The sequence below is a fragment of the Parambassis ranga genome, chromosome 8 (genome assembly GCF_900634625.1).
Source record: "Parambassis ranga chromosome 8, fParRan2.1, whole genome shotgun sequence".
Classification (NCBI taxonomy): Eukaryota; Metazoa; Chordata; class Actinopteri; family Ambassidae; genus Parambassis; species Parambassis ranga.
Window position 1 is genome coordinate 1,105,473 of NC_041029.1, and position 26,983 is coordinate 1,132,455.

At 42.9% G+C, this 26,983-nt stretch overlaps 1 protein-coding gene across 2 annotated transcripts; it reads right to left on the reverse strand.

The window, feature by feature from the left end:
• Positions 1-1,121: 1,121 nt before the first annotated feature.
• Positions 1,122-26,439, reverse strand: arhgap44a (Rho GTPase activating protein 44a). Of its 2 annotated transcripts, XM_028411577.1 has the most exons (21): positions 26,176-26,439; positions 15,011-15,050; positions 14,313-14,432; positions 14,135-14,211; positions 13,891-14,002; positions 12,767-12,843; positions 12,568-12,682; positions 12,415-12,483; positions 12,236-12,317; positions 11,838-11,965; positions 10,874-10,985; positions 10,417-10,498; positions 10,174-10,254; positions 9,637-9,750; positions 9,467-9,558; positions 9,208-9,391; positions 8,140-8,328; positions 6,512-7,024; positions 4,763-4,911; positions 4,279-4,680; positions 1,122-2,728 (listed from the first exon to the last, which is right to left on the reverse strand). In XM_028411577.1, the coding sequence occupies exons 1-21, from the start codon at positions 26,226-26,228 to the stop codon at positions 2,574-2,576; spliced, it is 2,946 nt and encodes a 981-aa protein (XP_028267378.1). In that variant the 5' UTR covers positions 26,229-26,439; the 3' UTR covers positions 1,122-2,573. The 2 variants fall into 2 exon arrangements, with proteins under 2 accessions (XP_028267378.1, XP_028267379.1); XM_028411578.1 differs by lacking the exon at positions 6,512-7,024.
• Between the last annotated feature and the right edge of the window lie 544 nt (positions 26,440-26,983).

The window sequence follows — 26,983 nt, forward strand, 5'->3', positions numbered from 1 at the left end:
TGTAAGTTCCAGTTGATGCACAAAAGCATTACAGTAATACCACCCTGTACTGGTAATAATACATGCCAGCAGGTCACATTAAATCAAACACTGGGTCTCATTCACTAAAATAAAGTAGCCTGCTGTTTGGAATATGAGTCACATTCAGTGATACTTCCTGGCTCCTCCAAATGTAAAGATCCAGCACAGAAAAGAAATCCTCCAGCACACAATATTTACGCCTGTAGTTCCAAAATAAACAAACCAGTGTGAGGGCACTTGCAATTTGTTGTCATATAATTACCACAACTATCAATATAATCGACATCACCAGATTCTTCATTAACATAGTCCATATAGAGCACACACTGAGGCATACCGTACATCACTTCTGGAGAGAGATGAAGTCATTGCTCAACACGCACCTACAACTTAAAACAATTGCTTTGCAATGAAATTAATGGCTTTTTATATATAGGTTTGGGAAATGTGACTTTGACCATTTGTTTGGACTGAGGTGGATCAGTAAATACTGTAATTGCACTTTGATTGACAAAAATATTGTCCATTTTGTATGAAATTATAAAAGGGACACTGCAGCACCTGTTTGAATTTCTCTAATCATTTGTCTGGGCTAAAAAAAGGCATTTTATAATTTAGTTGTATGTCAAATTTCACTATATTCAACAGAGTCAGTTACATTTATCCTCAATAAAATGGTTTGATTGATCTTAAAATAATACACAGTATATCTTAACCCTCTGAACCCCAAGCTGTTAATGGGCTTTTTACACCTTCCTGCAACATTAAGTACTGCACCTCTATGTAAACAGCACAGTCATGGCTATAAGTGGGAGAGAACTCCCACACATTTTATATAGTATAACACAACAACTACATAAATAATAAGAAAGAAAAAAAAGGGAAGATATTTCTTGACTATTATTATCAAGAAAAAAAGGATCTCCACTAGTTATGAATTTCAGTTTTTCACTTTACTCTGCATATTAACCTTAGAAGTCTGCAGATCAGATCAAATACTTTTTAAATAAAATGTTTTGTCATATTACTCCTGCTCACACATGATTGGATCATGGCTTCCTACAATGGAGAATGCGTAATTTTTTTCGTTTGACACAGAATTGTGTTTATTTTTTAGTGGATTTGTAAAGAATAAAAACGTAGTGATAAAATACAAACATCACAAATGGTGCTTTCAGGTGCCACTGGGAAGTTTGATTTCACAAGACAAAGGCATGCATTTAAAACCTGCCGGCAGGTTTTGGGGTTCAGAGGTTTTGTGTAACACATTCAAACAGAAGAAAAGGGTACTGGTGTGCAACGTATAAGTGCTCGAGTGTGTCAAAGCTCGGGATACATATGTAGAGACCACTAATAGCAGAAGAATATTCTGCATTTTTACTGCAGCATCGTTGTTACCTGGTGCTTGAGTGAAAAATGATGAGTCCACAGTAAAACTGTTCATTGTGTGCAGGGACAAAAATAACATTAAGTTCTTAATCATTACATTTTCTACACGATAAATATCAGCACATATATTATTATTATTATATACTTAGGATATGCATTTTACATATACTTTTCTTTTATATACATCAATTTATGTACAGTCTTTTTTATTTACACCAGGGGTCAAAGGTCACTGAACCTGAAGCACTTGAAACAAAGTTAAGAGAGAGAGAATCATACAGACCTAAAGGCAGTGTAGTCATCCATCCACTATCATCAAACGGTAGCATCTCAGAGGGGGGGTGTCTAAATTTACTCTGCAAGGTTGAAAACACTACAGTAACACTCACACAAAATAAAGCACTGCCGCTCCCAGGCCCTTGATCTGAAGCAGGTCAAGTCATATTGTCATGCAAACACATCGTTTTTCTTCCTAACTGAATAATTGGTGCAAGTACAAAAACCTTGAAGTACAATAACATTCTTCTCAGACTGTGCTGGTATAAAGTGAGTTAAGTGACTTTACGTATACAAAGCAGTAGAAGAAGGGAGAAAAAGATGGGCGAGAATAAAACTGCATCAAATGTTTCAACCTGCATGCAAAGCCTGCCTCCGGGGGGCTCAGCATGTTCCTAATGTGCACAATACCCTGTGAGCAGTTTAACCAGACCGCGCTCTCACTGTGTCTCTGCTTCCCCCTGAGGATGGGCTTTGCTTCTAACCAAGAGATGTGAGTATCATATTGCAATTACATGTTGTAATAAGGCAAAAAATAAATAGAAAAAAACCAGCATGAACAAAGATAAACAAAGCAAAGAAAAAGCTGTTTGTCATCTCATTTTCCAGTCTTTCCTCCTAAAGGCAACTGTTCCTCCACTATGGCATTTTGGTGTTTTTTTTGTAGTTACATTAATGTACTAGCGAGCAGTCGTAAGAGTGTCTTTGCAGCCTGTAGCAGATGTGAGGGAGGGTTCATGTTCTGGTTTCAGGTGGGCACTGGTGAGGCCACTTGTTCCCATCATGGCCTTGGCGGCGACAGTTAAAGAGAATGTACAGCCAGGGGTGGGGGGTTGGGGTGGAGTGGGGGGGCTGTTTGCTGGTAAGTGATGCCTCGGGGTCATAGGTCATAGAATGGTGCTCTGGGGCTCCTCCTCAGGCACAGCGTCCCCCTCGGGAGAGTCTGCCACTGCCATGGACCTCCTGCAGGGGGCGCCGCTGAACTCATCGATGAGGCTGTCCAGATTGACATTGATGGAAGGGATTTCATAATTGAAGATATCTAATGGTGAGTATGGTGAGCAGAATAGTGGGAAATGGAGGAGGAGAAATGGGGCGTATGATGACGATGATAATGAGGTGTAAAAATGGAAGAGAGCAGAAATAATATTAATCGTTTTGAACTCATGGTAAGTGGTATATGACTGAAGGAATCAGTAGGTTACATGTGCTTCACATTCTACACAGAGATGTTCTCAGTGTGGGGCTAGTCACACCATCAAACTTGGAGGAACCTGGTGCAGCATGTCACAGCTTTCTGACAGATACAATAACAGTTTCAAAATGACTGCACAATGACACAACAGTGGCCAGATAAACCAACACAGAGGCAACATGATGTGTGTGCGTGTGTGTAACTCTCTAGGAAGAAAATGGCACCAAGACACCAAGTGGGCTTAAAAGTAACAATGGAAATCTCATGAGGTATAGTATTTGTTGAATACATTCTAACGTGCTGCTCCATTTGCTGAAAGCAGACTGATGGCTACTCCTGTGTAGGTATGAGATGGAGCGTGGCAGTGTAGTAAGAGGAAGCTGAGGTTATAAAAAAGCGATGAACCTGCCAGAGGAAGAGTGGAAGTAGGAGGCGGGGTTACCTGTACCCCTGGTACTAGCGGCAGGGGCGTTAGAGGGGGATGTCTGCTAGCGTATGGGGAACAAAAAGGAAAAAGGGGGGAGGGCTTTAGGATGGACCTTGGTAAGCAATGACGTCTGCATTATGAACGCAGTGTGGTGCACTCTGGGAAGTCCTTAAGCCGTGCATTGTTGGTTGAACTACAAAACAGTACAAATAGAAAAAAATAGATCTGATTTTAACTGGGCTATAGGTTCATATGGTTGAGGCAGGCTGCAGGAGACCCCAGAAGCAGCCACAGTACGAGGCCAGGCAGTGAGATGGAGTGCATGGGGCGGGGGCGGTCTGGCTTACCCTAAAAGTCCCCCTCACACTTAGCCCACACTGAATCCCTGGCCTCACACAGCTGCAAAGTACACAATAGTAGCAGGGGGAACAAGAGAATGATAAATATAACAAAGTGACAGTACACCTCATCATCAGAACATCATACTGTAGAAAGAATGTGGGGTTTGTCTTGCTACGTTTTCCACACCTGCTACACAATAAGTGACTTGGTGTGAAGCCTCTGACCTACCTCTGCCGAGTGGGGGTCTGGGTAACACAGATAAACAGAGAGCACAAGATGAATCTAATGGCAACTTCCATACAAGCAGGACGAGCTATGCTTTTCTGATGTTTCCACACATTACCCAGAAACATCGTCACATAACACAAGCAATGAATACATAGGTCAGGAGATCTGCTTCACTGCAGTAGCACAAAAATGCTATTTACATGGTATCATTCTCAGGCATCTGTGTCTAAAAGGCATCGCTTGTTCATTCAGACATTTGCTTGGGAGCAGGTATGTTTTGTGTCCTACACTCGTCCACCATCTCCATTGGACAGAGCCACAGCGAGTCTGAGAGAGGGCCGCTGCAGCCCCACCTGTGGTGGCAGTGGGGGTGGGGTTGTTGCCAAGGGCTGATGTTTACCTGTAGACATGCTCTCCCCGGGAGAAAGTCCATCCAGGAGGCCCTGCTCCAGAGGCTGAGGGACTGGGGCCATGGCCGGGCCTGTGAGCCCCGGAGGTGCTGTTGGTGGCTGAGGAGGGGGCAGGTTGGGTCTCTGCCTGGGTTTAGGGGCAGGCCGCGACTTGGTGAGCGTTCCAGTCAAGGAGGGTGGGGACGAAAGAGAATGGAGTGGCCCCAGTGGGGTCTGCCCAGGGGACGGTGGGGGTACTTGCCCTGGGGGACAAGATAGTCCATAAGGGGATGGGGTGCTAGGAGGTGTGGGGGACAGGCTGACTGGTGATGGCTGACCTGTGGACTGGTCAGACATCCCTCCAGACTGGCCGTAAGGAACCTTAGGAGGCACAGGGGCCAACTTTTTGGAACCTGGGAACACAAAACATGGTCATATCAGTGTTTACTATCACCGAAACATTTGAAGCTCTACGAGGCTGAAAGGAGTGCTGACCTTTGCGCAGGGTGTGTGGACTGTGCTCTGTGGAGTGGGGAGACTGGCTGCTGCTCTGTGGACTACTGCTGCTAGGAGGGACTGTTGGACCTGCCACCTGGATGGCTTTGTGTCCAATTACAGGGGAAAGCTCTTTACTCTTCAATGAACTGCAAAAGACAGGCAGACATTAGTACGTGAATGAGACGTGTGATTTTGTGAACACCAAGCTTTGTATACATATACATGCTCATTACCAGAGGGCCACAACCAGCATCATCACCATCACCTACTGCACTCTACAAATCCAGGCACCAAGGAAAAGCACATACAATCTCTTTCAATGACTGTTTACAGACCAAACAATGCCTTTGTTTAAGCAGAGGTTTTATACAAAACAGTGAGTCAAAGCTGCAAATCGTTCCACAAATCTGTGCAACATCCCAATGTCTCATTCCCATAACAATTCCTTCACACACACCTGAATTCAACAATGAATGGATTGACTCGGAGTGTATAAAGGTCAGGTTTGAAGGTCTAACAAAACATGATTTTGGCCATAACTCAACTCATCACTGAGAAAGACACATTCAAAACATTTTTGTCAACACAATATCCAACAACACCTAGAGTGTGTGGCACAAACACTTGGACTCAAGGATGAAATGACTGGGTAGTCGAAGACAACAGTAACATTTTATATACAAAAAGTTAGGGGTCAAATGCTTTGCAAAGGCTCTGTAAGGGATACTGTGCTGTGAGTTTGATCAAAATGAACCTCTTCAGGATGAAGAAAGGTAATAATGAACATCCAGCACCGTCCTGATAAGGTCAGGTTCCATACAGTTATCCTGTTCGGAGCAAAGTTATGGTTAATCTCTGTGGTTACTAATAATAACATGCACTGGACTATAGCATATAACAAAGCAATAGACCAATCAGAACATGGGACTCACTATTTCACATTTATTATGTATAAACTGCATTCAGTTCACCTGGTTTTACCTCAGGCCAGTGAATTATCAATTAACACCCTTTTTGATGTAGGCCTGCAGCATAGCCTCTATCTTTAGCACAGTGGGGTATTTTTCATTGCTTTTGTTATACATATTAAGTCAGCCATTAAAATAATCATAGCTGCAAATATGACTGATATTCAGGATTATGTAACATGTAATTAACTGCAATCTTCTGCTGCTGCTTTGAGCTGTGTCAGAGATTCCGAATCACCAGCTCATCCTGACTGCTGACAAAGATATGTTGTAATGATTCACACTGTCTGTGTGGTTGTAGCACCACAGATGTATGAGTCAGGAAGCTGCCACAGTCTCTATATACCGGTACCTATATATCAGCACTTTGGGTCTCGCTGAAAGATGCTTGTGCTGTATAAGATATTCTATACTGCTGCTTAGCCAGTCATAACTGCAAACAGGAAACCCTAACGTCTTCCTAAAAATGAGTTGGTTAGTAAAAGAAATGCTGCAAACTTTAGAATAAATACATTGATTTGAAAGCCTTTTGCTGCCATGTATTTATCAATACCAGCATCACACCAAGCACGATGTCAGGCAGTAACATCCTTGGTTGCTAGGCAACCTCTATGGCAGGCATCCCCAGACAACCTGATGTTACAGAATCTGAAGTGTGTCATTTGAAGGGGCAGAGAGAGGAAAAAAGCAAAAAGAAATATGAGCCAGCGAGCTAGAAGAGAAATACAGCTGCCACTCTGTGATGCTCCCATAGTGGCGATGGGTGTGTTGTATTTACCTAGTCAGTCTGGGGGGTCCTCTCTCTCGGGCACATGGACAGGCAGCCCACGGCGGGGGTGGGGGCATGGACGAAGGGAGGCTAGGGGGGTTGCTGAGGGTCTGGTCGTGGCGGGTTAGTACCAAAGGGGTTTTGATGTAGAGCGGCGAGGCATTAGTGTCTGGTGGGGGGGCATGCGACATGTCACCGGGCGGGCTGTGCTTGGGGAAGTGAAGACAGCTAGGTTTGGGGTTTGAATTGATGTCAAGTGACGAGGAGGAGGAGGAGGAAGAGGAGGAGGGGGGCGGGGCAGGCGGAGTGAAGCCAGACCAGCGCAGTGAGGGTGGGGGCGAGCCAGGGGGTTGGGACTCAGGGCCCGGCGCCACGGGGCGAGCACAGGGCGGGGGTTTTGGATAGAAGTGGTGAGGGGCGGAGTGGCAGGAGGATGTGGGGTAAGGGGGGGGCGGCCGGTCCTCCCCTGGGGTAGGGTGGGCATGAGAGGTGTCCGGCCGATTGGGCGACACGTTGTCTGAGCTGTAGATATTAAGAGACAGCACAAAAGAAACAGCTCTAGTGATTGAACAGGGACACGCACTGGAGCGGTGAAGCTGTTGGATGATTAGGGTGTGTTGGTTAGCGTGTTAGTTGTTCCGTAGCAAATAAATGTAAAAAATTTAAAAATTGTAGGGTGGGCACCAAGCACACAGTCAGCTTAGTGCACATACAAAGACAAGCACAAAGAAACAGCAAAGAAAAGGAGACAGTGTGTAGGACTCCATCTGTGATCACCTTGTGTCTGCACACTGCATAGAGCTGTGAGGATCTTTGTCTGGAGCCCAAGTACTGCTCACATTATTATAAATACAAATATCTTTTCAGAAACTCTATCTGCCCTAATCCTACACATTTGCATCGCAGGTCCTGCAGTCAGCCCAGGGCAGTGTGGAGCAGACACAAAGCCCTTTCAATGGCTGAAAGAGCCACAGGAGATGAGGGGAAAGCCAGCCAAGCCAGAAGCCATATTATCTCTCGTCTGCCACACAGGCAGAGCCAGTGACCATGAGGTGATTATTCATGTGTTTAGCTATGATGGCACCAACACAAATAAAAAACAAATCATTCACGACCAAAGCTAAAAAAGCCAAGCCACAACAATCAGATACTATATTAGCATGCGTGTAAAGATTGAAGCTTAGTGTCAAGTGCAGAAAGTTAAAAGTTAAAAATACTAAAACAGGATTTAGACTAAAACCCTTCAGGATCTAAACATATCATTTGAAAATGTTACCCACAATGACACGTCAAGAAATGTAGAGTGTGTAAAATAATAAAATCAGACATGAGTATGCTAACAGAGGGTTACACTTTTTAATAATGGTACAATTCAACATGCTTAACCAATGTTTACACATAATGAGCTAATGAATATTCATGATCACTATAAACTAATGATGAAGTCAGGATGGTCTTCAGGTCACAGTGATAAAGAGGAGGTCATATTTGAGTACATGAATTGTACCTTTTTTATAAAATGTTACCCACAAAATGAATGAATGTATTATAAATCAGCCATTTGGGAATATTTCTGATGGTGGTGATGATGATGAAGGCAGGATGAAGGAAGAAAAGGGGACACCATCTCCACTTACCAAACCCTTTCTGCAGGTGGCGGGGTGGCTGATGGGGAGGTGGAGAGCTCTCCGGGCTGCTCGGGGATGAGTGTGTCTGCAGGAGAGCCGGGGCCCTGCATGCCCGGAGGGGTGGACGAGGCCTTACGTGCTAGCGTGGATGAACCCTTACGCGATACCCAGGAGGTATCCATGACCCGGACACCCATACTGGAGACAGACACATGTGTGAGTCACACAGGATTACACACTAAGTAGATGATAGGGATAGTAAGGGAAGAAATGAGGGGAAAGGAATGATACAGTACCTTTGTATCTTCCTAATGCTGCATTAGTAGGGAATAAGAGAGGCAAAAGGGATGTGAGGTCATAAGTAATGCAGGCATGGTTCACAATAAACCACTCATTCAGTGTGTGTGACAGGGTAGATGAGATCCACAGTGGCAGGGAGGAGCAGGAGGGATTTTCCAGAGGCCACTTTTCCCGTGTGCACGTATATAATGAATGCCAATTAAAGATTAAGATCTGTAATATAACTGTGTCTTTCTTATTATTTGAAGTTGAATCAGAGCTTCTAATGCTTTCAGTGATTTTCCACTGGCTGCTTGAATGACTCAGGCCAGGTGACGTGCTAGCCAGACTGTGAAGGAGGAGCTGGGTGTGGGAGGATGGGGAGATAACAGTGGAGAAATATTTCCTGAGAAAAAAAAAAAGAGAGAGAGGTAACGACCAGCTCTCCATCAGAGACCTGTTGCCATAGTGACAACGCCACTCAAGGCAATACAGGCCCATGTTATTCAAATGAGGCAAGTTTTCAGCCTCCACTTGATGAATCCTGAGAGCTGTTGGAATTATTGAAGATTAGATATTGAGCGAGTTGCTTCCCTGTTTGGAAGCTTCTGAGTCACTGGAAACCCCTTAGATTACAGGATGGATAAATACTAATGAGTTCTAATGTCCAAGTGTTGCCCCATGTACATATAGGAATTTAATTTCAGCAGGCTGAGAAGAGGCGTGGGTGGAAAAAGGGAGAGAGAGATGAAGGGAGGGAGAGATGTAGGCAGCAGAGGAGCACACTTGGCTTCATACCCATCTTTCTTGTAAAACTCTAGCATCATGTTGTCCGTGGCGACACTCAGTGGGCGTCGGCTCTGGTCGTGCTGCTGCTTGCGATCTGATTGGTCCATGTCTGGTGAGGGCATGGAGCTGTAGTTGGAGTTGTGGTTTGTGTGGATCGGGCTGCCGTAGCTGCCTGTCAGGTTGAACTCAATCTCTAAAGCAGGAGCAGACAAACTATGAGTGTTTCACAGCATCGTGAGGTCAATAATACTAGTACCAAACACCCAACCTCCAGGGAAGAACCAGTCCGCGTGCTGGATTATAGGCTCGACGATGCCAACGATTTGAAGGGACAGAGTGGTCATCATCTCTGTCATGTTCCTGAAAAGAACAACGAATGAATTTTCAGTGACTTTAATTACAAATCAAGATGCAAAGAGCTGCATTAGGAAGACATACGGTTCAGTGTGAGTCCAGAGCAGGTTCGGTCCAAGGACGATAGCCATGTTACCAGGAGTCATCTTATTTGCATCTTGATACTCACTCAGCTTAGCTAAGAATTTAATCAGATATCTGTAGGATGGATGATAAAATAAATATTACTTGAATCATTAAACAAAATAAAAGGAGAAATAAATGTAAATATTTTCTATTAGTAGAGAATAAGCGGTCCCCAGTGCATGTTCATTACTATTTATAAGAAGTATTTAAATGTAACTGAAAACAAAATGTTAACATAAACAATAACCAACATAATTTGAGTCACATAGGACCCCGTTCATTCTGTCTGTGAGAGAGTTATTACCTACAGTATTACAGCTTTACTGTCAATACTGGCCGTTCATGTTCTTGACAGTAGGTGGTGATATTCACATGCCTGCAGTTCCTGCTGCTGCTGCTTGTGATATTTTCTAGTGTAATACTGGGTAATCAACAGCAGGGCTAACGATAAAAATCATAAAATGAATGGGAGGAAAATCAGGAAAAGCTACGGACCTGAAATTGTTTAGGTTGTCTGTGGGTAGTTTTTCACATGCTGCCATTAATGCTTGTAGCCTCTTGTCCATATCTTGAATGCTGTGAAATACAAAGAAAAGTGCGTATGCTTTACTGCTGCTGCAGTTCCTAATAAATGTCACCATTTTTTATTTAGGTAGTTATCATAAGGACTTGTTCGATAACTACCACAGCCATTAGCACAATTAAAGAAATACTCCTGGTAAGAGAAGAGTGTCTCACTTGGAGGCCTGAATCCATTCATCATAAAGTTCAGTACTCATCAATGGCTCAGGGAGCTCACGGAGGTATGATTTCAGGGCCCCTGTGGGTGAGACAATTACGGAGAAAAAATCAAATCTGTTCATCTTGTTGAGAGGAAAGGAGGCTTGTTTTCTCTCAGAGTACTGCCTCATAGCTTCACCCCCCTCCAGCAGGCCCTTGTAGCTAGCGCAGCTGCCAGTTTCAGATTGCTCAACCCAGATTTCATGCTACCATGTGAAAATATACAACATGTTGGAAAAAAGAGGGAGCTACGAGGGCAGAGCAGATGAGGACTGATTCAATTTAAGTAGAAAATCATCACATTCATTGGAGAAAAATCTATGGTTTTCTTCATGACTAACAATAATAGAGGACTGTAGTGGTTGTTGTCATGGCGATAGGCTTTGCACAAGGCATATATGTAGGCGTCGTTCACCTGCAATGGCGTGTGGGTCAGAGGAGTACTCCTGCACGTCAAGAACTCCACAGTCCAATGAGGCCTTGAGCTTCTTCAGCTTGGAGGCTGATGGAGCCACTCTGAAGAGGCCCTGCAGCACAAACACATTGATGTGCACCTATGACATCTGAAGGTCCCATGCTACACTAGTTCATATAAACCTCACACGTCCCTGCACATACTCTGTACATTAACCCTGTGTCAAACAGGCTGTTTCAGTGTCTGTGCTTTTAAATGCACATGACCTGTTTTAAAGGAACAGCTATATTTAGTTAGCTAGGACGGTGTATTTGCCAAGTATGTCAGGGTGTGATGCTGAGACAGTCTTCACCTCATTGGTCTGTCTGAAGAATATATTGTTGTCAGAATGATGAATGAAGATGTGTGTGGCAACATTACGTTGGGGCAGCAGAATCAGAATGTGAGATTTCTTCTCTTTTAGATACAATGGACTGCTGGTCTGCTGAAGGGGCTGTGCATTGAAAAGCGATGCTTAGTGCATTGTCTGTTTCTGTCATTGGTTAAAACATACAGGATTAATTAATATGCTAGAGGTGGAGCCTAGGGAAAGAAAAGGAACAACGGGTTTGGAAACATTTTAGGGAAATAAAATAAATTACCTAAAAGGTGAATTTTGCAAAAAAAACATAAAAAACCAACATGACCTGTGCATCCAACAATTTCTTTATTTAAGATGCAGCGTGATGAAATGCTGCAAGTTTACGTTGGATATTAGTGTTTTTTTTAAGGTAAGTTCATATAATGATGTTTTCTTTAAAAAAAATAGGATAATATATACTAACTTTTACAAAAAGAGGAAAATAGACATGACCAAATGTCACAGTGGACCTAATGGAGAAAATATGTCTTTATATATTTTACCTGCATGCAACAACAAAATGCCCACTTAATGTGTATGTGCTGTGTGAGTCTGTCCGTCTACCTCCTCTTGCATGCCGCACTCTAACAGCATGGTGACACAGGCTTCGATGGGGAAGGCGATCTCTCTCCCAGTAATATTCAGGTGTTCTTCCAGTGACTTGCCAAATGACGGCTTCTCCACCCACGCCTCTGCAACACAAAACAGCAGCTAGAGTTACACACAGACTAACAAGCCTACGCAACACAGCTGCCACCGTCCCCCTGGATGACATTAGACTGATGGCTTTTTAAAAAGTTTAGTAATTAAGGTGTGATATTGAAGCTTGATAACTGGTTAGCAAATGTAATCATTCTTTCATTAGGCTGACACTTGGCACGGCGGGGCTATTAACTTCTCCTGCACTTCTTGACATGTTGATATTGCTTTAGCTGCAGAAATACACACACTGCATGACTCACCTTGGTGAGCTTTGATCTGAGGAAGGATACTATGAAGAATCTCCAATGACTTCCTGTGATACTCCGCTTGTGTTTCTATCAGCTGCAGAGAGGGGCAGGAGGAAAACACACTCCATGACAAGTGTGCTACATAAAATACAAGCAATGCTAGGCTATTAGCTCATCTGTATTGTACTTACTGTCTGGAAGTAATTTGCATAGTCTATTTCTTTGGCCACAAAATTGTACATATCTGCTGACAACTGATCCTGAAAGAGAGACGGAAAATGTTACTACATGTGTAAGTGGCAGTGAGGTCCAACAACCCATAGGTTCAATGATGAGTGACTCACTCTACAGATCTCCATCCGATTGGCTGTCTCCTCCATCTCCTCTCTTAGGGACTCGGACTTGGCTCCAGTTTGCAGGGTGCTTGGGTGACTGGATGACTTGGATGACTGCTGAAATCTATGGAAACCCACAGAGATTCTTAACCCTTAGTGCTCATGTCATTAATAAAACAGCAACTGCAGGTTGCAGCCTAGAACTTACCTCGTCCGTGCTGAGTCCATGTCCAACACTAATTTGGCTAAGTGTTTCCTCTGTTTCTGGATGTTGGGAATGTCCACCTACAGAAGAGATCAGTCCAGAGAATTGTGTAACAGAAGGGCATAGTGTGCATGTACCATTCAGATAATTACACTGGCAATGAGGAGTATTTAGTTTGTGTTTTATTAAATTTTGTGTTTCAGGTATAATTGGTTTAATTAGCTCACTAATGGATAGCAGTTGGCTAAATATATGCTAACTCTAGTTAACATCAAATGCTTGCAGTTGAACAAGCAGTGTATGTTGGCCTGACTGTTAACCACAACTACATGTCTGCAGAGGAGAACTTAGAGAATTCAAAGGTTGTTGAATGGTTTTATCACACTGTGATTCTGCCTTTTATTCCAGGAAAACAGGCCGTATGGAGCACTGATGGTTGCTATTTGGATCACATTCATAGAGGTGCAGTAAATCTAATGTTTAATTAAAAGGATTAATTTATATCATTTTGTTGTGTAATAAGCAGAATAATGAAGTTATTTTGTCATTTTAAGAACAGATTTGAACTTTTTCTACTATAGTAACCTGCACACAGCACATTGCGCCTCACACTTTGGTAAGTGTTCTATCACTAAGGAAAAGGTGCACTTTCTAGGACATCAATGACTGAATAAACAGTGTTTTAGAAATCCTGGCGGCCCAAGGACAGAGGAGAGGGTGAACTGTTCTAACTCTATAGCCTGTCCTAGTTTAGCTGCTGCATCCTTTGAAAGACATCTGATTGCGTCACAGCAGTGTGACAAAGATCCTTTAAATGTGCCCAACAAATGCATCTTTTTTTTTTCTTGGTGATAACAGATGCAGTTGGTCCTTCATGGCCCAACATTTCCCAGAATCCATTGTGCACCAGTGACAGTAAACAGCCCAAAGTGAACTCCACAGACTGAACTCCCCTTTTTTGCTTATATTTCTGGTATTATTCTGAAGAGGACCCATTTTTTGCCTAGTGTAAAAAAAAAGTAAAAAATGTTTCTAAAGACAAAACTTTTTGAAAGCTGTGTGCTTCTTCACAAGTTTAAAAAAACGTCATTGATTTTCATTCAGCTGCAGGCATGCCTCAAACTGACCTCAGCCAGCACATAGAGAGGCTCCACCACATCTCTCTCTATCTGGAACTCAAACTGAATGAGCTCCTGGGCCAGCTTCTCCTCCGTCTCTCCACACAGCTTCAGCATCTTCCTGTATGGCGACACAAAGGCAAAAAAACAGAATTTAAAGTGTGAACGACAGTAATGAAGACACAGAAGAATTTGATAGCTAAATCAATAATTAAAGATGACTGTGTGTAATGGAAGTTTGTGAGCCAGTCACCCCAGGAGAGAATCATCCCCCAACACTGCAGCTCCTTCCTCCAAGCATTGTGCCAGGATTGTGAGTGGTAGTTTTTTCTGACGGTGAAGAAGAATATTATCATTCATTAAGAACTGTGCAATATTTATGCATGATATCAGTTTCCATCACTGTCAGACCGACAGGCGCAGGTACTCACAGAAGGTGACTTGACAGATCTCTTTTCTATATCAGTCCCCTGCTGACCCTGCAGGCACGCCGCCAGCTTCTTGTGAGTGCTGTGTGTCACCTGCTTGACCAGCTCCAGACGCTTCTCCACCTTGTATACACAGACACGCACATGAGAAACAACTTGGTATGCCCTGACACACTGCACATCAAGCAGTGTCACAGCTGCAGCACTGAACACTGACATGTGTAACCTCTCCTGCTGCATCATAAATCAGCAGCTGCTGCCTCCATGGATCAGAGTACATGCAGGTTATTATTTAGAAGTACACAAGTACATGTGGGGCATTGTTTTGTGTGGTGTAATACACAGTATGATGTTTGCATATCAGACTCTGAGGCTATCCCTCTCCAGAGCTTGACTGATATTGAAGTTTTAGGTACAGTCTTTCCAATTGTTGGCAGTAAAATGCCTTAATATTGGCAAGTATTCATATACTTACACACATACATACACACACTGAAACATGTGGACAAATACATTGGTAACATTTGGGTTATGCTATTTAACATGTACTGCAGCCAGTGGTGTCTGTTTTTTATATTTACATCAACATATATGCCATTATATATTGGACAATAATATTAGCAGACTGACACCTTAGTTAGTACCCACAGCTAATAACTAATGATATTCCACATTCAGCCATGGTTATACCCATGTTTTACCTGCAGAAGGTCCTCGCTCAACACCTCTGTTTTTTCTGCCCTGTAAATGTGAAAAGGTGAAATAGTTAGAGTAGGGTATCCAACATTAATGTGCTGCATATAAGAGACATTGCAAAAACTTCCACTGGATGTCACAGCACTAACACTAGGACTTTCCTCTAAGATAACGTGTCCTTGTGTTCTCACTTTGCTAGTTACTGATGATGATGTGATGACACACTACATATGTGAAAACATGTTGATAAATGCTTCATGATATCATTATTATTTTTTTTATTATTATAGTATTATTCTGCCATGGTAATTTCAGACACAGAGTCTCTACATTATTTCTACATGACAACCCATTCTCTCTTTCTCATTCTCTCTACATTATTAGTGTGGCACTGCTGCAGGATAGGCCACATACACAGACACACCTGTCCCATTGGTGTACGTGTGTGGGTGTGTATGTGAGCATTTGTGTGGCTGCCCCTATCTGAGTCATAAGTATATTAAAGCCAGTGAGGAGCATCACATCCCACTGACAGTCTGGGTCCGGGCCAAAGTCTGAAGGAAAAAGCAGAGCTGCAGTGCCGATGAAGCCGGTGAAGCTACTCATCCGGAGTAATGAATGAGACAGACGCTCAGAAAGGAGAAAACCACTGAGCAGCACAGATACATGGAGCCAGCTTAGTCCAGGAGGCTTATATTTTAAGAAACGTGTCCATTTTTAGCAACTATACTCTAAAAAGAGTTGTTTAAAAGGGTTTATAAATCATTCCATCACTATATGATTCAAGCTCCAGGCATGTTTTCATTTTAAAATATGCTACATGTTTTCATAGGTGACAGGTCTGGACTGCAGGCGGGCCACTGTAGCAGTTCTGTGGATGTGGTTTGGTACAGAAATAAATAGGGGGGCCACCCTATCATCTGGAGGGCAGCATGTTACTCCGAAGCCTGTACACAGCATTCGGCTGTAATGAGGCCTTTCCCATGCCATGTGCACTAATGCACCCTCAATACCATCACAGACGCTGACCACAGGACAGTTCTCCACACCTCAGTCCATCTTAAATGAAGTCAGGCGCAGATGAAGCAGCAGCATTTCTGGGTCTATACGGCAGATTTTAACTTGTTTTAACTCCTAATATGTACAAGAGACACAATACACTACATTTCTGAACCATAACTTGATAAACTTTGAGGTGCATCTCAGCAAACACAATCATGGGAAGTGTGCTGACCTGTCAGTTTTCCAGAAGATGAAGATGGATATGGACATAAGGTCACTGCTGGCAAAGGCTCTACAGAGCATTGTAATAAAGCACATGGAAAGTTGCTGTGTAAGGAAAAGGTACAATGCAACAGGGATGGGTGAGCTTCGAGAGGATTACCAAGAAAAGTGGATTTGAGGTCTTAGGAGTGCTCTAAGGTTAGTGTCAGTACATCAACAGCACATACAGACGTCTTCAGAAAAGAAGCGCTGTTGTATTCCTGATATGAAGCCACTACTGAAAAAGAGATGATGTCAGAGACACCACTGAAAAAACTGACTTTAGGAGGTAGTAAAAATTCAAAATAGAACTAGGAATTCATGATAAAATATAAATATGTACTAATTTTTCTCATGTAATAAATGCATGTCTCACTATGGATTTGGTAATAGTATTTAACTGCTTTATATTCATTGCACTGAAATCTAACCTTAACCTGAAAATATTGAGTATTATATTATATTATATATTTATTTATATTATACGAAGGAGCTACATGGCGGGATTAAACTGTTTATTTTACAGCTGTGGTGTTTGGGTCAGCATACACTTTTCTTGTAATAAAGCCAGCTAAGCGGCGAGGCTGCGCTCTCTTCAAATGAAACATGTTAGCTCAGACTGTGCGTACATCAACCGTGCATGTGTGGAAGCTAGCCTGCAAACACAATCGGTCTCACACCAGCATCTCATGCCAGGTGTGTCCAGCCTTCTGTTCGCTGTCTCCTGCGGAGCGTTCTGCACGACAGCACTCCCTGTCATACAGCGGTCCGTCCAGCGCTGTTAGTCTGCTGTCTGCTCACAGAATCGGGCCCTTTGACGGCACCAGGCTGTGTGAAAGGGGTAATGACATGGAGCTCTAATCTTCATACATCTTTTAGTCTTGTGATGTGAAGTGATGTTTAACACTGAACCAGTAAAAGCCTCTAATGTGAGTCTAGTCTTGTCAATTTAGTCAGGTCTCTCAAACAAGTCTAAATCCTCAGTATTGTTGATTACAAATATGTTTATGTCAGCAGGAAACAGAGGAGCAGATATGATTAAACACTAAAATCAGTCTTCCCCAGGTAATTGGAACATCTGTATAATCTAATAAGATCATTTTGCAAACAAACAGAATTTGTGATGTTATTCAGAGTTTCATTTGGTTTGTCTCTCTTTCCTTTGTGAAGAATCACCTTAATGTCAGGTGGTCTGTGCTCTTACTCATCCTATTGCTCTAAGTGTGTTGTGTAGCTGAGTGATGTATAAGAATAGTCTCATCTTTCCCTGTTTTGGCGTCTTGTCTGTATATATATATATATATAAAGAAGTCACTTAAAACAATTCAAGCCCTATTTCGCATGTATTTTCCATTTATCTTGCATATTGTTGCTGTAATAATTTGACCTGTGTTGTCCTAATGCAGTGCAGCCATCTACCAGGAGATACAGAGGATTTCTATCCGCTGACAGACTATATGGAGATGCCCATTACCATTTCCAGCTAGACTCAGCACTTAGAAAGATGTGCTGACCATGATGTTTCTGTGCTGGACTGACATGTTGATGAAGATTCTCAGTCATCCAGGCCATTTTCATTCAAATGGTTAAAGGTAACTGAGTTTATTTGAAGATGTTTTGCTGCTGGGAGGACATATGAACAGCGGTGGTTCTACCGTCCCTCTCCTAATGGTTCTCTTCCAGCTCCAGCTTGTCTTAAACCTGCATTCAGAACACAGGCTATGTCCACTGTGTGTTCATTCAACACGTGCTTACCGCTCAAACTCAGACCTCACCCGGCAACAAGGAATTCTATTTTCTGATTGGCCGATATTTGGCTAATTGGACAGTTGTTGCTATAGGAATTTCTTGTTACGTTAAATTTTCTCTGCGTGAGACATGTGTGGCATGTGAGCGTGTGAACTCACTGAAATGTGTGTGTCTTGCACTCAATGCGTGAGCCCTGAGAGCCCTGGTGCAGAGGCATTGGTCTGTTGTCTGGCCTTTGACTGTTTTGTGCAGTTCATTTGCATAGTGCCGCAGTGCATGGCACTAATCTCTTACATATTGTTTGTGTTTTGTCTATCACTCTGCCGCAGGTTATCGTTTCCACAGGGGGGTGGGAGGCATCTTCGATGCTGATTTCACCGTCAGACACCACCATTGCTGCTAGATAGGATATTACTCTGCAAGAGCTTTTCACCTCTACAACAAACATCATCACATTTTATAGTGTGAGATCCTATAGAACACATTTTGTCACACCTCTACTGAATTCTGCTTTTATACACACCCAGCGTTCCCTGGTTGTACCAATGGAGCACAACATAAATCTTAAAAACAGCATAGCCATATTATCTTTGGTGTCTCTAATACACAACAGTAGTGTAATGTACTCTTATATTAAAGGGAGGAAGTGGGCAGGCAGTCTGACTAAATCTACAGACCCCCTGCAACCACCCAGTGGTTTGAATACTCTTCCTCTTCCTGTCTCCACTACCTCTTCCTGTGATTGTGCCCAGGCCGTGCCACTGCCAATCCCACATAATGAATATGCATTCACCCCATCCACAACAATGAACAAGACCTTGCACCATGACCATTAGCTGGACATAACTAATAACTGTGTCCTAGTCTAAAAACAGCAGACCATTTGTAATCAATGAATCTAAAGTATTCCTGCTTTAGATTCATGTTGTGTCATTGGTAATCAGACATCAATAGATGGACTTGTGTTGTGACAGACAGCAGCTAACTAGTTAGCTAACTAAGCCAGCGCACCGGCATCATGATGCACATTACAGAAACACAGCGTGCAGTGCAACACCTTCACTACATGCAGAGTCTGACCTCCTAGCAGTACAGTCCAGCACAGTTGTATGCACTATTAGTTTAACTTAGGTAAAGTAACCAAGTACAAATACTTGGTTACATTCCACCACTGGTCACCACTGACAGAAAGTGTGCTTTAATGATGTCAGCTATTAGCATCCCCGCCCTCAGCGCCAAGATGGGAGCATGGAGCCATGGGAACTGGGTCAAAGCATGTACCAGTGGATCTAATCACAGCCAGCCTTTTGGAAAACTGCTCCACTCAGCTCGAAGGAAAAATACAGGAAATGTGTGCGTGCATGAAAGTGTGAGGGAGAGAGAGAGAGGATAGCAAAGGGAGAGATTTCTGGCATGATTCTAAGGAAGTGTGATCACAGATTGCTGCTTGCAAGAGAAGGGGGGACAAAAATAACTCGAAACAGTCCACCACATTAAAATTCCATGTTCTATTAAACACTCCAAGACTGTCACATCCTGAATATGGACATCTGTCTGTTTGGCATGTTGTGCAAGTTGAGGAAGCAACAGCATGAAGTGCAATGTCAGGCAGAGGGAGCAGATGGGACAACCTGTGAGGAGCTCTGACGAGTGAAGCCATCAACAATATGACAGCCGACATGCTCTAATGTTTCACCAGCACATCTTTTTATCTCACATACAGATAAAAAAAAATACAATCTGACATTCTCATTGACCACAATGATGTGACCATTAGGAGCCAGACATCAAACAGCTTCAAAGGCAGCACTGTCTTGTTGTTTGTGTTCTGACAGTGGCATTTCCTTTTAGGAGAGCTGCATCACACATACTCAGCCTGTGATGAGTACACACAGAGGAGCAACAGCACAAGCTAGTCTAGCATTGTGCTGGGTGGGGGTGTGTTTGGAGACGCTGTATGTAAAGCTACAGCCTGTGGGAGAGTTTGGAGGTGAGAAGAGATTCTCCTCCCAGTGAGCAGTGTGCACATGGAGCCCTGCAAGGAAAGTAAACAGAGCTGGCAGCCATGTGGGTGGTGTGTTTATGAAGGATGGGGGAGGAAGACGTTGCAGGTTTAAGCCAACCATCTGCCACGATGCAGACATTCCTTTACCTGGAGCATGCAAACATGTGCACAGCCATCTCTAATCCCATCTAATATAGACAGTAACATACAATAATACAATAATATACCCCTATATCATAAGTGAACACCATATATGTTGATATACTGGCATAGAACAGTCTACTGGCCTTTTGGTCTTTATAGGTCCACCACTTATTTCAATCTATACGTCACATATAGAGTCACAAGTGCAAAGACTTCAAATCTGAGAAATGCAAACATGGAGGGCTGTAGAGGCTGGAGGAAGATGAATGCGTTGAGACAATATTTCTGCAGACATCAGCTGCCACACTTTGAATAAGTCCCTCCACCTTTGGTGACAACACCAACAAAAGGCTAATCAGGAGTCTGCCTCTGCTGAGTGGGTGTGTGTGTGTTTACAGCTGTGAAATCTTACTCTGCATATTTTCCCACAGACCTCAGACATTCCAAGTCATCACAGCTCCATTGTAAACATCCAGCTGACCATTTCAGCTTATATGAAAATATAAAATAAATAGCTATGCTAATGTTGGACAGCTGCACCCTCAGCACCCCCAGCACTGTGCCTGGTTATGAAAGCATGAATAATCCATGCTGAATAAAATAACATTCTTGAACATATTGTGCTGGTAGCAAGCCAGCTGACATTGTGAGACTTGTCTGAACAAAAAGAAAGTGATCATGCTCTGGTTTTCTCTTGCTAACAAAGTCTGACTCGGTCTAAGGCTAGATGCTAGCTCCCGTGCTGCTACAGCGGAGGGTAGCAGAGCAGAAGGGTGGCCGTGGGCCTCAGCAGGGCACCACACGGCCTGGAGCCCTGGCATGAGATCCACATGTACAGCATATACACACACACACGGCAGCTTTCGTGCTAAAGATGATCTGTGACTATCTCTCTACTGAATGTTTTTGTTTTCTGTCGTGCATCTATAGAGGCCCACTCCTCCCAAATGACCAGGCAGGGGGCTGATGGGATACGAGGCTACGAAACAGAAAAACCCACTTACTGTAGTCCGGCAAACTAGGTCACAGATCTGTCAAGTATGCAAGAATAACTGTGAGTGGAGTGAACACACACGTGTGCGCGCACACACACACACACATATGTCCGGAGAGGGAGAGAGCCGGCAGCATTCAGTAATGTTTCACTGGAACAAGCAGTGAGTTATCTCTAATAACTTTATTCATGGTGAATAATTTCAACAAAAGGCACAAATACACTGCACTTCACCTAAATGATGATAAACACTAAACGATATTGATTCACACAAGCCAGCCTAATCTATTTAGATGAGCATTTCTGAAAATGTAAAATACGCCAAAGCAATGTGATGAAACAGTGAATACAAAAATTCTAGGCAACCAAAACAAAGGAGTGACTTTTACATTGACTGTAAAAACAAGACGGCGCGTCACTTCTTTTTTAAATAAAAATAAGAATTGGATCCAGTGAGAGGTAAACAACACAGGAAATTGTTATTAGTGGATCAGTGCTTCCTGTTTCGAGCTCATTGACATTTCTGAATGGCAGGAAGTGGGCATGTTGACAGGGAGTCACCCAGCTCCTTGGGAGAAGTTATTTCTAACAACAACGCCACCGCAGCTACTCTGACTTCTTTAATGCTCAGAATTACATACAGCAGAAGAAGTTTTTATGTAGGCTACTGTACTAACTGTACATATGTTATACACATGGCCAATGAGCATATTAATTTACAGGAATTGTCTGTTTTACCTTTTGTTTGTGTGCATTGCATTATGGGAGCAGGAGTCACAGTGTAGTCCTGTATATGCCTTACTCTTCTGTGTGTTTGGAACAATAACGTTTTTGTTGTGTCTTTATAATAACAATGCCAAACTGAAAGGGCAATGGGCCGGCATGGAGGAACGCAGCACAGGCAACAACTGACCACGCCGACATGTTCTTTTAGAGCGCACCAAGGTGTCACAACGCCAGTTTTGTGGTGGGCGACAATACAGTGCAGGCAAAAAAAGGTTCATGTACTTTCAACAGATTTTCATTTATGTATAGAAAACCCAAACCATGAAACCCATTTACAGTTCTGGTTGTTTCATGTCATAATAGAAATCTGTTGAACCATAAAAACTGATTTTTACTAATATATAATAATATACAGGTCATTGTTTTAATAAACAATAAAATCAAACATTCATTTTTGTGTCTTTAGTATTTTGTTGGGCATTGGATTATGTCTGAATGTCTCACAGCATCCTAACAGGCCCCATGGCTTCGTCCTAATAAAGGCTGGTGACACAAACATATGATCGTAGTCACTTTAAAAACGAAAAGAATAGAATCAGTTTTGTTCAGCAACATGAGCAAGAGACAGCACTCCTGTGACATCATCTCCTTTCATGGCCAAAATGACCTCTTGACAAAGGCTCTTTATCAGAGGGAGGCTTATCGACCTGCTAGCACTGAATGGCACAGGACAGAAATAATTCCTACTCCGAACAAACATACATGAGTGTCTTTGATGTGTCTGAACCAAACACTAAACAATGCAGAATGAGAACGAAACTGCTTTGGAAAACAGGTGGCTCTGTGCCACAAATCAAGACAACAAGGTGGAAGTGCTGGTGTGCAACAGGTCACCTACACCTGTCAGTTCATAGGTTGCAGCGCACCATCAAGCTAAGATGTGTTAATATTGACAGAAATGAATTTCTATACATGATACAGTACATTCAGCGTACATACATCATGGATTCATGCACATCTTGTGCTGTGGCCGCAGGCTAAGTGCGTAATTGTCTTTGTGTCCCACTGCTTTGAATTTTCTATACAGACAATTTTATCACTCAGAAACTATTAAAGTGACCAGCGATGCATTTTGATACTGTATCAGATAAGTGTGTGTGTGTGAGAGAGGCACTGCAGGAGAGAGAAAGCATCTGTAACCATCTGCCCACAAATGGCTGCCATTTTCTGATCATTGCATTGTGAAGAGGAGCCTGAGGGCACAAGCTTGACCAGTGCATCTGCTACTGTCATACAGGTGAGAGGTGCGATGTACAACAAGACGGAATAGGAAGGTTAGGGTTAATTTGTCATGAAGCTAGACATAAAACTTGTCGTGTGAAATTCTGTTGCGGTGTATGGCATGTTCTGTCCTAGACCTAGATAGGGCAGTGAGATGGGAATAGAGAAATAGGTCAGCAGAAATGCAAGGTTGTGCAGGCTGAACCAACGTTGTCTTTTCCTGACTTCTGTGTGATAACATGAGAAAAATAAAGCATAACATATTTATTACAAGGAGAAGTTAAATAAAGGTATGCGTCACTAAATCAAATTTAATTCAAACGACTCCACATAAAACAACGGCTGACACTGTGCTGTCCCTCCCTTCCAACAATAGAGTATGCATGGCTGCACAACCTTCAGTATGAAGTCTTGCCAAGTCCACAGAGGTGATTGGTCAAACTAGAGATCACATGACGTTGATCTCACCCAGGCAGGCGGCAGAAGCAGCGGCAGCAGCAGCAAGCCTTGGGAAGCTGACACAGCACACCTGAACTCCTACTCCTCCTCCACCGAAAGAAGACCTTCAGTAAACAGACTGTCGATGCAGAAAAGCATGTCATTACAGGTTAAAAAACACGTTTCTTTTTATTAGGTCTGTGATTTTACCCTGACTCTGCTTGATTTGCTGAGTTGAAGAGACAAATCTACTCCACTGAGACCGCCAAGGTTCAGGAAGGTCAGAGGCTCAAACAGAACCAGCAACCTTGTCCCACTACTGAAAATGTGTCAAGCTTGAGTCAGCAGAAAACAACATCTGAAACCTCTGAAGCACCAGTCATCAAGCATGACTGTTTATTGTGTAAATGCTCACATTGAGATGCCTCATTAATCTGCACACACATACCCACTGATCCCAGACTCACACACTGACCTGACAGATGTGGGTACAAGGACACGAGGACAGAAACACCTCACAGAGTTTTGTACATGCTCACTGTGTGGTTGAACCTATAAAGAGCTGTTAAAGCAAAGGAGAATCAAAAACTGCAGTTCATCCACTGGCCACGTTATCATCAGATGTTGAGCTCACCCTTCCACCTCCGCTGCAATCATGCACCAACTCTTAACCTGTATGTTGATTTGCTGTTGGATAGGTGCTACCAAGATGACGAGGCTGGAGCCTCCACAGTGAGCTTGAAAAAGCACTCTTCCAAAATAGGCCATTAATTACCCATCTCTAGGGAGTCCTACAGTTGGCCTTAGGACACCTCTTTTGTGCAATGAAATTATCAGCATGGGGTGAATGTCTTTAAATACACAATGAGATAAACAGTGACGCCTCAATATGAACATTTTATTAACGTTAGCATCAGGGAACCTCCCATACTGCTGCATGTTTTTCCATTGTATGATATTATTAAATTGCAGTTATTTTGCTAGCTGAATGCTAATGCTACACTACTGAAAATCCATCCTTCTGCACAGTTGCCATAGCAACAAACTGTAACTTCCTGTGCAACATATTGTTGATCCCAGGGAAGCTATGTCTGCATTTTGGCAGTAGTTGCAGTGTGTACAGAGCGGGCTGTTTATCAACAGATCAGATAATAAAATAAAGATATGTTGCATGTGTTCTGTGCATTTTGTTTACCTAAGCGTTTTACCTGAGTTCCATACATATTTTTTTATTCACACTGGTATCAGATTGATGCTCAGTGCTGACTCAAAGTCAGAATTAAAATCAGGATAAAAATGGTGCTGGAACACCTCTAATTATTTTACAAAGAATCATGAGAGCCAAAAAATGACTAGATCCATGCTGTTGTAAGACTTGGGTAAGTGTGCTGCCCTGTTGACAGCTAATATTTGACACTGCTCAAGGTCACTACAGGGTCAGATGTGTCACTTTCCCTCACCCAAAAGCTCAGCATGTCACAGTGTCACACTGTGTGTGAGCAGGACTGTGAGGAAGAATTCTGTTGCTCCTTCAAACTCGAGGTAACCACAGCTGCTCTGAGCTGCAAAAACAGAATGTGTGAGGAATTCTTTACCAGCAGCTGTATGCAGCACATCACCAGAAACCTGTGCACAGAATATACTGTGGAGCTGCCCACACACACATATCCACAATCACACCCACAGACACACTCTAATGAGTCACACTGGAATAAAAAATACCACTGCAGTCTGAATCTGTCTGAATCTGTCTGTCATAATAACGACCTACACACCTCCTGCTTCTATAATCCCGTGCTGAGCGGAGAACACCTTCTGGCCCAGCTCTGGGTGCGAGGGTGGGGAATAGTGATACACCCACAGAACATGTGTGAAAGGTCACAAAGCATCCTTCCCCGGAGGTGGGTAAGCATGGAAACCCCGTCCCCACTCATTTCATCGGTTTAACTTGCTGTAGTGGAGTGCTAAACGGTTTCTTTATCATCAAAAACAGATACAAGTCAGACGCAGATAAGGACACCTGCTATCCCACACCTGGCGGTGCTTCCCTCCTCACAGCTGACATTACTGCGTAATGACAACATTGCGCTTTTTTCATTTTGTCACTTTCCCTCACGTCGCAGCCCACACCGCATCCGTCTGCATCACTATTGACAGGTTTAGTGACAGGAGGTACATTTCATCACGACGTGGCTTTGAATAGTTTTTCTCCCACTCCACATATGACACTGTCACAAAGATGGGGGGTTATCTACGTGACACACAGTGTGGTTGTCTATATTTAATGTATCTCCGTGGGCAGGTTGTGGCTGCTGGGGCAATGCGCCTACACGCTGCCTATGCGGTAGCCTGCACGGATGGATATTACGCATCGGAAAAGGCAGTTTATAATCTGGGCTATTCTCCAGCCCCATTAACTGCCCTGATCTTTGTGTAACCCATGCAGGCTAATTATCCAAATAAGAAATAAAGAAATCCCATTTGCATGCGTAATGAACATTAGAGACACACACAGGGTGTTTCTCGCCCCTTCTGGCCCGGTGAGAATAGCGCACTGAACGCGTTCTTACCTTCCCACCGTTTGGTTGGCGAGCTGTCGCATCCGATTGAATTGCTTCTTCATCTTGTATTTTCTGCGTTAACACATATGGGGGGAAATATTCCGCATTATTTCTCTCAATGTATCGGTCCGTCCTCCACAGAGGCGCAGCACAGAATCCAATCTGCCATGTTTTCCTTCCCTCATCGCAAGCTGCCGACGCCGAAAACCTATCCCACCAGGAGCCTACATATTTTCAAATAATATGTTTTTACGTCTATATTTGCCCCATTGCCTGTGTGCGCAGGGATGCTGGACAATTCACCGCGGGCACGCACGCAGAGCGACAGCGGCGACTAGTAGCGGCTGCGCAGCAGGGAACTGTGGGAAATGTAGTCGCCTAAATTAAGGCTGGTATTCTTGAAAAAAAATCAGTATTACCATCTTCTAGAGGGAATTCTACCGTTCAATATGTTTTTAAATACATTTTAAGTCTAGTAAAGGCAACTTAAGACTAGATTAAAAGAAGAAGAAACACAAAGACCGAATATGGGGCAATAATATACAGTATATAATATACAGTATATAATACACAGTATATGATATACAGTATATAATACACAGTATATAATATACAGTATATGATACACAGTATATAATATACAGTATATAATAGACAGTATATAATACACAGTATATTATATACAGTATATAATACACAGTATATAATATACAGTATATGATATACAGTATATAATATACAGTATATAATACACAGTATATAATACACAGTACATAATACACAGTATATAATATACAGTATATGATATACAGTATAT